General features: G+C 44.2%; 1 protein-coding gene across 1 annotated transcript in view; it reads right to left on the bottom strand.

Moving 5' to 3' along the window:
• Window positions 1-12,052, bottom strand: part of LOC126195117 (otoferlin-like) — a 376,779-nt gene extending 364,727 nt beyond the window's left edge. Inside the window, exons 1-2 of the mRNA XM_049933641.1 lie at window positions 11,927-12,052; window positions 11,557-11,748 (exon numbers count right to left, since the gene is read on the bottom strand). Of these exons, the coding sequence (XP_049789598.1) occupies window positions 11,557-11,748; window positions 11,927-12,052 (318 nt within the window). The remainder of the gene's footprint in view (window positions 1-11,556; window positions 11,749-11,926) is intronic.
• Window positions 12,053-12,989: the final 937 nt, after the last annotated feature.

The raw sequence follows: 12,989 nt of genomic DNA on the forward strand, positions 1-12,989 counted from the left end.
GATGTGTGTTGTAGGAGCAACAGCAAAATTTATACCGTCCGATGTGCAGTTTACTGTGAGAGCCAAACGATCGAAACATGTTCATGTCACTTTAAAACCTAAGACAGACCTCAAAGTCATGGTGGAAGAAGCAAAATGTATGGCAGTGTACAAAGCTGTAGTCATACACTGCTCTGACATGCTATAGCAGAAAAAAACAATGTAGCAAACAACAAAATGGGGACCCTCTCTTGCGACTGATAGTCTGTGGGACACGGTCCTCCTACGGTACAGGTGATGAAACATTTCACTTGTTTGTGCAGGTGACTTCGATCACTGGTCACCTGCTACAATGGATCAAACCTGTATATTTAACAGGATCTCCATATATGCTGGATGCCAGGACACAGACAGTATTTGTTTTTGATATACATATATATCGGAAGAAGGGAAGCGGTAAAGTTTTATCAAGTTCTCTGCTGGATGATGTTGGTGGGGTTTCTGTAGTTTGTAGTTTTTTTTCTCTATTGGATGGTACAAAATAACGATGACAGAGAGAACATTTGGGTGACCGATGGGAATGCAGCCTGAGGGATGCAGATCTCCTTAGACTTCAATACCTGTATGTAGTTTGGAGGTGCATCGCAATGCAGTAGCAAAAACCTCGACCTTCTCCCAGTTCCCATAGCTGTATGTACTGTCTTTTCTACTATCTTGTGCTGCAGGAGAAAACTTCGTTGATGTTGGCCTTACACATCGTACACAGTTTGCGGAGCTACAACGACATGCTCCCATTTCCACCGAGTGATCAAAAAACATGGTTCTGTTGCATTAACTTAGCTCACCCTGTTCCTCCACGGGTTGCTGAAGGTCTTAGACATAGTGCTCTCCAACTTCTGCCCAGTTCGGACTTAAATTGTGATGATCACATCGATAAAGCTGAGAGGGAGGGCAGGGTAGAAACTGAGGAACAGTTACAAGTTGCACAGGGGCTGTTTTAAACCACACTGGAGTTTTACTGTAGCAGTTAGGTTCGAAAAGGGTGACTTGTTTAGAGACATGAGAGTGCTACAAATATGATTAACCAATAGCTGTAATCATTAAAATACATGTCCATAGGATCCAATGCAGGTGTGGTTGAATGGAAAGACTTGATTCCAAATCGCAGACAGCATTTCTACCAGAAAGCATAGCACTACGGACCTGAAGAGCCAGTGTATTTTGTACATTTTTTGTGACCGCGATCTAGCGTTGCATTTTTTTAAAGTGATTCATCCCATAGTTTACCGTCTACTGTATGTGATCATTCTCAATCAACCATTATCCTCCCTAACCTATAACCCAGTGGATGTATTGCTAAACCTCTGAGATGGCGTTGGGATAGAATGCGTTACAAATACTGTTTGTTAGCATGAGAAATATCTAGCAGCGGCATGAGGGAGTTGCAACTAACGCCTTAATATCATGTTCCTTAACCAAATCACTTTCTAAATTTGGTGATTTTATTACGTGCCTACGCCGCCAGCGACGTGTATCCACGATTCTGTCTGTTAATATGAATCACAATGATCACCGTCTGTATTCAGTTTCGTGGTATTTGTGTGGAAGATCACTTCATATAGGTAAGAAAAGTGGGTCGCTACGCTTTCAACTACCTAGTTTCAATTATTTTTCAGGGTAATCTAACCACCGACTTCCCACAACCGAAACATATGCACTTATATCGTTGTGTATAGGAAAACCTTAGGATTTTTGGTACGTTAACGAGTAAGACGTGAATATTCTAGTACAAAATGTTTATTAACTTTTGCATGTATATTTACACACAGAAAACAACTCTTTCCTCATTTTAGGGGTAATTTTAATAATGTCCAATTTAATTTTTAATTATAACTTAAGCCACTTCCGAATCATCTATTTCTTTCTCCAACAAATAATTTGACAAATACAGAGATGGAATATTCCCGAATTCTAATGCATATCTAATATTCTTCCTGTAAAATACATGTTTTATGGGTTTAACTATAAGCTCAGTTTCTTCCTGCAGTTCTTCTAGGCGAGTGCATACGTGGATTTTATTTTCCTCTTATCTCCACGATGACGCTATTATAAAGAATTCCACAACTTCGACAACTCTTCTGCCCCATATTCTTGAGCAGTTTCTGTATAGAACTTTTAATTTTACAAGTTCTGCAAACGGGTGTCTATTAAAGTAGTTATTCCGCCAGTTTCAAACTAGGAAAATGTCTATTCTGTTGCTAGGTGGACAAAATCCAGCTGGCTACACTTAGATCCTTTTTAAGCCAATCCAAATGGGAATATAGCTTAATAAACACATTTTTCTTGTACCCGTTAATATAGTAAACATTCTCGATTCCACTGATTTTGGCCAGTATTCCAACACGTAACCACTTTCCATTGATGATCACTGCAAATGCCAATATTTTATACTGCCCCTTCGTAGCCAGATTTCTCCATACAGTGTGTTTAAATCCATATGTAAAACTGGCCTGCACATCCGCTACAGCTTCTTCCTTTTCCAATTGCAGCTTATATTCTTCTTTTATGGCGATTGTTTTCTCCATATACTCCAGTTTTCTCTTCTTTTCTTTGAGGTCCTCCATTTCCAGTTTTCTTTTCCGTACACTTAGTACGTTACCTGCACTTAAAGGAGTAGTTTCTTAAATAGGGTATGGTTTGTGTCTGTTTCATACATTGGTTCTTTTGCTTAAGAATTGTGATACAAAATTATTTGTGGGAACCAGTCCCAAATTGGCGATATCTATATCGGACGGTAGTGCGAAGAAAAACGTTCTAGACTAAGAAAAATAAGTTTCTCCTCCAGTAACAGAACGCTTTTGTGTAACACTTATATTGTCTCTGTTAGAGTCAGAGTTGAGAATCTCCATGTAGTTTATAGGTAGATATTTAAAACTGTTTGCAGAGAGAGCATAACTTATAAGCTTTCCTTGGTCTTGAGAGTCCGGCAGACTTACTTGCAAAATGGTTAAAATGGCTCTAAGCACTATTGGACTTAACATCTGAGGTCATCAGTCCCCTAGACTTAGAAGTATTTAAACCTAACTAACCTAAGGACATCACACACATCCATGCCCAAGGAAGGATTCGAACCTGCGACCATAGCAGCCGCGTGGTTCCGGACTGAAGCGCCTAGAACCGCTCGGCCACAACGGCCGGCTACTTACTTACACGCCAGTCAATTATCGGGTATTCTTATTACCCCAGTAGACAAACTGCAGAACGGTATCAAACACAACAGTTGTTCTGTACGTTATCCGTTAAACTCGCTACACCATTGTGTAAGTGTAGCTTCTTCATTACTTATACGCACGATCAGAATATTTCACCTGCGAGTTAAAAGTTCTAATTCATATTCGACTTAAGGAGTGACTGCTTGCCTAACCTGTTCAGCAGACACTGTTACCATAATAAAGAATTTTGTTCCTTTGAACCCTCCTTTAAAAAAATTCAAGACGTATTCATGGGATCTGCCGACCCACAAAAAGAGTTTCACAGCGAAAAATGATGCAATATGTTCGAAATTCTCAGGATAACAAGTATAAGCTATAGTGAAGATCGAGTAATACACACCGTGTACAAGAACCAACAATATGAATGGAAGATCAAGAACGAAAGCCTCGGATTAAAAAGAGTGTGAGACAGAGCAATCTTTTTCCTCTGCTGTTCAATTATTACATCGAAGAAGCAACGATGGAAGTAAAAGAAAAGATGATAATTTGACTTAAAATTCTTCTGTTAACCGATATTTTGGTGGCGATTGACCTGTCTGTATCATAATAAATTAAGAAGATGTGGGCCTTAATCCAAGTCTCTTGAACTGATCATGACAGCGAGGCAACTCGTCACCGAAGTCCCGGTAACACTAAGAATTTATGGAGTACATGAGATCTATAAATATCTCGCTAGGAAACTACATCCCACCGAGGAACACACAGAATTGTATGAGAAGGATCAAATAATTTGTTCGACTTATACAAGGTCAGCAATTCATATGTTTATCAGCTTTTGCATAAAGTCTCTCTTGAACTTAACAATAGGACGGTTGTCATAATTAAGGGCTAATACTACCTGGTGCAGTTATGTTTATCATCTCCCTGCTTAAGCTAGTTTGGTAAATATTATGAACAAACAGACAGAGTGGCAATGGCATCCCCTCTCCATCCGATAGCAGCGGCCGTCTTTCTGCACGAATTAGAGGCTTTGCGCAATTCCGCCCACGCTCCACGCTGTAGATTGCGACACGTAGACGAAGCATTGATCATTTATCCGCTTTGGCTGAATGGAAAAGAAGACCTGCATAAGTTCCGTCACCTTATTAACAGCATGCATAAGAACATCCAGTTCAAGATACAACAAAAAAGGAACTGTGCTATTCCGATCCTGGACGTGAAGGATTAAAGAACTCCTTAAGGGACAACTGGAAGACAAGGTTGGCGGAAACTTATCCACAAAATCCGATACCTACACTTTCAATTCCGTCATAATACGGCTCAGAAAAGTTCCATCCTACACTTGCTGAACGCTCGAGCCCACCTCACAGTGTTAAAAACATTCTGAAACAAGAACTGAGAAACCTGCATGACACCTTCCAAGCTGCCAATGAAACAGTGAGAGGAGACTTGAAGTTCAGTAAAAAGTTTGATACACAAAATGAAAGAAACGAACAGCTCTCGTGCTTCACTGGAGAGGCATCAAACCAGTTTTCCGAAGTGTCCGGAAGATTAATGATTTATAAACGCTCTCAAAATCACATATACAAACGACATACCGTGTGAATACGATGCCGCCTACTTTGGAGAAACCAGAGCATGATCGCAATGTTCAGTCGTGGTAGCAGAACGGAATGGCACTAGAAGAGCAGACTATTTTGTTTCAAGAAGCACGAATACTTGCTGTGGATGTGCATACGCAAAATAAGAGAGGCAATCGAAATCACGAAGCAGCCTGACAACATCAACAGGGAGGACGGCTACAGGCTCCCAGCTTCCTTGTTGCCAGCAATCCCGGTATGACGGGCCGCGTGTGGACGCCGTGCAGCGGCCTCATAGGACACTGCGCCGATCAGCTAAACTAAAAGCCTGTGTAAAACAGAGTCGCTTCTCCGCAACTAACGGAAGGTTATGCGGACCCCCATGAGTTGATCGCTGATTCGTAGCGAGTTACAAACTACCAGCAAGCCATGTAGCTCAGAAATAGTCAATCACGTACCCCCTCCCTAATACCCAACAACTTATTTTAAGCGCCGGCCGAAGTGGCCGTGCGGTTCTAGGCGCTGCAGTCTGGAACCGCGTGACCGCTACGGTCGCAGGTTCGAATCCTGCCTCGGGCATGGATGTGTGTGATGTCCTTAGGTTAGTTAGGTTTAACTAGTTCTAAGTTCTAGGGGACTAATGACCACAGCAGTTGAGTCCCATAGTGCTCAGAGCCATTTTTTTTTATTTTAAGCACAATAAAAACTAGTAAATGCGACGTCGGTGGTCTAGCGTTGTTATAAAAGCGATATACTGAAGCACCCACTTCCCAGATAATTACTCTTTGTCCTGAGGAAGGCCAACCTAATTTGGGTGACCAGTAAATTTATTATAGCACTTCAAGTATTTCGGAAGATGACACGTGACAGTATATCCATAATAATTTTAATGAGACAGATACCGGTCGCAGAAACCTATATGTTTTAGCTCTTGGTAGGCTTCCCAGATGTCTACTCACAGGTCACGTAATGCCCGTACATTATGGCACGGTTGTTTGTGGACGTGGATGAGTTCCACCGTGTTCACAATGAGCGAATTTGGTGGCTAAGACATCAAGTCACTGTAGTATGATTCTGGCTTAGTGATACGGACAGTTATCCTTCTGAAACATGCCATCGCCATCGGGGATAACGTCAAACAGGAAGAGATGTAGATGGTCTGCAATAATGGTCACGCATTCCACTGCTGTCACTTGCCTTCGATTAGTGCGGCAGGTCCCATGGAAGGCCAGGTGACAGCCCCTCACAGCATTATACTGCCACCATAGAACGGTTTGCCCCGAAACTCTTGTGTCTGCAGCAGCTCTGTACTCTGTCGTTAGATCTGCCCCAGCTCGCTGTCTATCCTGTATTACAGTACACACTAGCCTCCGACCACAGCGTTCTGTGATGACGCGTAGATGTCTAACATCGGGTCGACTGCTCGTGTTTCTACCGCTTTAATATAGTAGAAGCACACGACTGGAGCTCGCGGACAACCGACCAGTTTCGCCGTTTTCGAGACGCTCGTTCTTAGGCGCCGTGCGCTAACAGTCTTCCCTTTGTCTCACCCTCGCTTAAACGCTTTCCTTATCTCATTATATGCCAGCAACGCCAGTAGGCGGCATTCAGCCTCGCTGTGAGCGACGGTCGTAATGCTTTGGGTGGTCAGTGTATTTACATTAAGCTAAATTTAGAGATCGCGTAGCAGGGAAGAGTAGATTGAATACCTCTCTGATGGGGAGGACTTGTCCGATGACAAGACAGAAGGAGCTGCAGTCGATATGGAAGACATAGGAGAACCAGCATTTGGAGTCAGAATGTAAAGGGGCTCTGGAAGACATTAGATCAAATAAGGTTTGAAGGAATAGGCAACATTCCATCTGAATTTCTAAAATAATTGGGAGAAGTGGCAACCAGACAACTACTCTCCTTGGCGTGTAGAATCTACGAGCCTGGCGACGTACTATCAGACTTCCGAAAAAATACCATCCAGACAATTCCGCAAGTACATAGGGCGGGTAGGCGAGAGAATTATCGCACAATCAGTCTAACATCTCACGCATCCAAGCTGATTGTGTTAGATGACGAACTGTTTGCTTTTAGGAACGGTAAAGGCACCAGAGAGGCAGTTCTGACGTTGTGCTTGATAATGGAAACAAGATGAAGAAAACGTAAGACACACTCATAGGATTTATCGACCTAGAAAAAGCGTTCGACAATGTCGGATGGTGCAAGATATTCTAAATTCTGAGGAGAATAGGGGTAAGTTATGGGGAAAGACGAGTAACATACAACATGTACAAGAACCACAAGGGAACAATATGAGTGGAAAAAGATACAATCTTTCGCCCCTACTGTTCAATCTATACATCGAAGATGCAAGGCTGGAAACTAAAGGAAAACTCAAGTGTGGGATTAAAATTCAGAGTGAAAAGACGTCAACGATAATATTCGCTGAAGGCACTGACGTCCTCAGAGGAGGGGAAGAAGAAATATAGGATGTGTTGAATGGAATAAACAGTCTAATGACTAAGAATATGGACTGAGGATAAAACGGAGAAAGACAAAAGTAATGAGAAGCAGCATAAATGAGACTAGTGAGATCCTTAACAGCAAAACTGATGATCAAGAAGTAGACGAAGTTAAGTAATTCTGCTACCTTGGTAGCAAAATAATCCTTGATAGACGAAGCAAGGAGGATATAAAAACGAAACTAGTCCATGAGAAGTTTGCTGGTATCAAACATAAACCTTAATTTGAGGAAGAAATTTCTGAGAATATATTTTAGAGCACAGCAGTGTATGGTAGTGAATCGTAGGCAGTGGAACACCGAAACATGGCAGAACGCAGCGTCTGAGATGTGCTGCAACAGGAGAGTGTTGAAAATTGGTAAATAAGGTATGAGGAGGCTCTCCGCAGAATCAGCGAAGAAGGGAACATATGGAAAACACTGACAATAAGACGGGACAGGACGATAGTACATCTTTTAAGACATGAGGGAATGACTTCCATGGTACTAGACGGAGCTGCAGAGGCCAAAAACTGTAGGAGAAACAGAGATTGGAGTACATCTAACAAATAATTTATGACGTATGGCGCAAGTGCTACACGTATGGTGCAAGTGGTACTCCGAGATGAAGAGGTTAGTGCAGCAGAGGAACTCATGGCGGTTCGCACCAAACCAGTCACAACACTGATGGCTAGAAACAGCTACGACAGCTATGAAGAAGGTGGTGTGTATAAAACATTTATCATTTCACTCATCTCCCTGTGTTTCATCGTCACTTTCTAACGTCTATTCACGCATTTATTTATGGTCACTCTATTGCGTATCGTTTCACGACACTTACTGTCTCACATCGAAACTACTAACGCATTCACGTCTCCCCGTCATTGACACCCTCGCCTTCAGTCAATGCTTCTCTTTTGCTCACTTCGCTTAGATACGTGCCACTGTCTCTGTTGTTATATATTCTGTATTTGTTTAGTTCAATCCTAGAGTTGTTGGTTATTACAACGTTCAGTAACGTAAATGCAGGCCCGCCCGGTTGGCCGTGCGGTCAAACGCACGGCTTTCCGGGCGGGAAGGAGCGCCTGGTCCCCGGCACGAATCCGCCCGGCGGATTTGTATCGAGGTCCGGTGAACTTGCCAGTCTATGGATGGTTTTTATGTGGTTTTCCATCTGCCTCAGTTACACTATGTTGGCGATTGCTGCGCAAACAAGTTCTTCACGTACGCGCACACCACCATTACTCTACCACGCAAACATAGGGGTTACACTCGTCTGGTGTGAGAGGTTCCCTGGGTGGGTGGGGGGGGGGGGGGGGGAGGGGTTCCAACGAGGGCCGAACCGCACAATAACCCTGGGTTCGGTGTGGGGCGGCGGGGGGTGAAGTGGACTACGGTAGTAGTCGTGGGGTTGTGGACCACTGCGGCTACGGAGAGGACGGAGCCTCTCCGTCGTTTCTAGGTCCCCGGTTAACATACAATACAATACAATAATATAATATCAGCCCTCGACTTCCACATGGAAGGACACCGCCAGGGAAACAGCAGTGTGATTATGGACAACGATAAGACATTTGGAATAGACTGTCTAACGTGGTTAAGCTCCAACTGTAAAAATAATAGCAAATTTATATGTCAAATCACAAGTCCATGAGTAAACAAAGATATTGGTAACCACATTATGGATTTTATAAAGTGTACAGACATGGAACTATGAGGAACTTTTAGATCTTCCTTGGCTAAGCAGCACGGTATTACCTAGGTTGGAGGCTACAATATGCAACTACAGAATGGATCGTGTATTCGACCCTGTGCAAGAGTGTTTACGTGTATTAGTCACCAACAAACTGCATTTACAATGTGTTCCACATTACACTGTGCCACTTGTTTCCATGTGGCGTCAGTTAAATTATGGTAGCATTCGATAGTAGATAAAATTATTGTGGCAATGTAAAGGAGATACGTCACAGACAGGCACCAAAGGGCACTCTTATGGACTAGAGAACTTGCAAAAATACATTAACGTACTGATTGGGCTGTCAGAAACTGTGGCAATGTGTACGTGTAGGAGCTGCGCGAGTGTATGTCGCAACGCACACCCCCACACATTCGGAGACACGCACACATTCAGCTGCCAGAACAGTGTGTACGTACTGATTGGGCTGTCAGAAACTGTGGCAATGTGTACGTGTAGGAGCTGCGCGAGTGTATGTCGCAACGCACACCCCCACACATTCGGAGACACGCACACATTCAGCTGCCAGAACAGTGTGTATGTGTATGTGTGTGGGAGTTGCGCTCGCGCGAGTGTATGTCGCAACGCACACTCCCACACATTCGGCAGTTAGAGATAATGGTTATGTGTGTGTGAGAGAGTTGCGCTTGCGTGAGTGTATGTTGTCTAGTTCAGAAGAATGTCTTTTGGGTGAAAGCTTGTTTAGCAGCCCTTTTGCTGTGCCTGTCTGCAACATCTCCACCGTATGATCAGTAGCAATCTATTCTTTTCCCGGAAGAACGGTCTTGACACTGTATCCTGGAGTGACATAAATGATCACAGAATCTAAAAACATAGAATATACAAAATCATATGAACATTCAGATGCCAAAGACTAAACAGTACGAGAGAATGTAAAAATACACACATAAAAATAGTTCTGCATCATCCCGGTTCTCGGAACTCCTGAAGAAAAGCCTTGACTGTGTGTATTGTATCACAGACACAGTCCGTTCGACTGTTCAGAGATGTCACTAAACCCGTCCAAAGATGTAAACAACCATGCATGAGGAGCGCCTACTAGATGGAGGAGGTATGACTCGATCAGTTCCAGTCATTCCACCTGGAAGGAGGTACACGGCTCGTGTGGACGGTCAATACCGCGGTTCGATCGCGTCCGCATTGTTACTTTGTGCCAAAAAGGGCTCTGAACAAGGGAAATGTCCAGGCGTGTCGGAGAGAACCAAAGCCATGTTGTTCGGACATGGAGGAGATACAGAGAGACAGGAACTGTTGATGACTTGCCTCGCTCAAGCCACCCAAGGGCTAGTACTGCAGTAGATGACCACTGACAGCAACGCCACCACGTTGAATAATGCTTTTCGTGCAGACACAGATTGTCGTGTTACGACTCAAAATGTGCGCAATTGGCTGCATTATGCGCAACTTCACTCGCGACGTCTATGGAGAGATCCATCTTTGCTACCACGACACCATGCAGCGCGGTATACATGGGCCCGACAACATGCCAAATGAACCGCTTAGGATTGGCATGACGTTCTCTTCACCGATGAGTGTCGCATATACCTTCAACCAGACAGTCGTCGGAGACGTGTTTAGAGGCAACCCAGTCAGGCTGAACGCCTTAGACACACTGTCCAGCAGGTGCAGCAAGGTGGCTCCCTGCTGGTTTGGCGTGGCATTCTGTTGGGGACCACGTACGCAGCTGGTGGTCAAGAAGGCGCCGTAAAGGCTGTACAATACGTGAATGTCATCCTCCGACCGATGGTACAACCATATCGGCAGCATATTGGTGAGGCATTCGTCTACATGGACGACAATTCGAGCCCCCATCGTGCACATATTGTGAATGACTTCCTTCAGGATAACGACATCGCTCGAATAGAGTGGTCGGCATGTTCTCCAGACATGAACCCTATCGAACATGCCTGGGATATATTGAAAAGGACTGTTTATGGATGACGTGACCCACCAACCGCTCTCACGGATCTACGCCGAATCGCCGTTGAGGAGTGGGACAATCTGGACCAACAGTACATTGATGAACTTGTGGATAGTATGCTACGACGAATACAGTCATACATCAGTTCAAGAGGACGTGCTCCTGGGTATTAGAAGCACGTGTGTGTACTGCAATCTGGACCACCACCTCTGAAGGTCACACTGTGTTGTGGTACAACATGCAATGTGTGGTTTTCATGAGCAATAAAAACGGTGGAAATATTGTTTATGTTGACCTCTATTCCAATTTTCTGTACTGGTTCCGGTACTCTCGGAACCGAGGTGACGTAAAACTTTTTTTGATATGTGTTTATTATGAAACACAGCGCCGCTGGCGGTTGGCGTGGAAGTTGCTTGACAGCTACGACTCATTTGCTGTCAGGCCACACACACACACACACACACACACACACACACACACACACGCACACACACTACACTAAACACAATAACGTCGCCGGTTGGCGCGAACTTAATAGCAGATGCTGAAACGTCATTGTCTCTCGAAACGCATAGCTGAATTGCTGAAGTACTATTAGAGTGGTTGAATGTACTCACGGGCAGCGGCTTGTTGTTGGAGTCGAGCATGGTGTCGCAGAGCGCGAGGCGGCCGTCGCGCAGCACCTGCTGCAGCAGCAGGCTGTAGGCGCCGAGCGCGCGCTCGCGGCCGAAGTAGCGGCTGTGCTGCAGCAGCGTCAGAGTCACCGCCTCGCCCGCCTCCGCCGCGCGCGCTAGCGGCCACTCGAAGTGCTGCAACAACCATAAAAAAAAAAAATTCTCTTCACTTGTGGCGTCTGGTGAAGCCTGCGATGACATTGTGGTGGAAGCTCACTCTCTCATCAGCCTCCTCTTCCCCCCCACTGGCTACACGAATTGCTGCAACCAATACTTGCTCGTAATGAGTAGCAGCGCTTAATGCGTGAAGTACTTTCCAACTCAGCTGCAGCGGATTAGCATCACTGACTGGCCAGCCTATGCTGCGCGAGCTACAAGCCACTGCAAGGGCTGTAACAAGCAACGTGCACTGACTTGTAAGGACGGAGAAACGTCTCATCAGTTTGGCATTTTCTAAGTACCAACTCTACCGAGCTACAATAGCGTCTGCCTCCATTACACAGCACCATCCACTTGATGTTTACAAAAAAACAAACATTTCTATCTGCTGAACAGAGGGAAGAATTTGATGAAGTCTGCAGTTCTCAGATACTGGCTACTGAAACGGAACACCATAATGTGCTAAAGAATAGCCACATCAATTTTTGAAACGATAAGTAAATGGACACCCTAGCTGCAAACAGTCGTTGATATACTTCATTGGAGACATGTTGAAAATGTGTATCCCGACCGGGACTCGAACCCGGGATCTCCTGCTTACATGGCAGACGCTCTATCCATCTTTTTTTACTTTTTTGATTTTTACCGCTTTTTTTCTCTCTTATTTTAAAGCCCCTTAGGAAAATGGAACTTAAAAAAAACCAAGTGCCACCGCCAATTTTCATCCAATAACAAAAAAAACTGTTCCACTTCAGGTATTGGCTCCTGACTAAACCTACCTCAGAGAGCTGCCTATATACCAGGGGAAATATGGGAAATCAAGGTTAGGGCTATCCTTACAAACAAAACAAAATCTTCCTTTTTCTGAAATTTATTTTTATTTTTATTTATTTTTTTTTCTTTATTTTTGTTGTGTAGTTGATCAGAGGCCGTCTACGCCCCGCTGGTAATATGCTGAGTCACGTCTTCTCGAAATTGATGTGTTCCGTTCAGTTGTTCAGAAATGTTCATTGGTTCAAACAGGAAACCTTCTTCTCTCTTGGCTTAACACATTCCAGCTGCGAGGCGGGTCATGGAAAACACTCCAAAGGAAGTTCGAGAAAAATTGTCTGTATTTTGGGTGACGGACAACAACATAATGACGGCCATTGAGGTATGTCCAAAAATCGAGTACAGAGTCTACAGTTTGTCCAAATAGGTAGTGAATGTCCCACGTT

Source organism: Schistocerca nitens, chromosome 1, assembly GCF_023898315.1.
Source record: "Schistocerca nitens isolate TAMUIC-IGC-003100 chromosome 1, iqSchNite1.1, whole genome shotgun sequence".
NCBI classification, from domain to species: Eukaryota; Metazoa; Arthropoda; class Insecta; order Orthoptera; family Acrididae; genus Schistocerca; species Schistocerca nitens.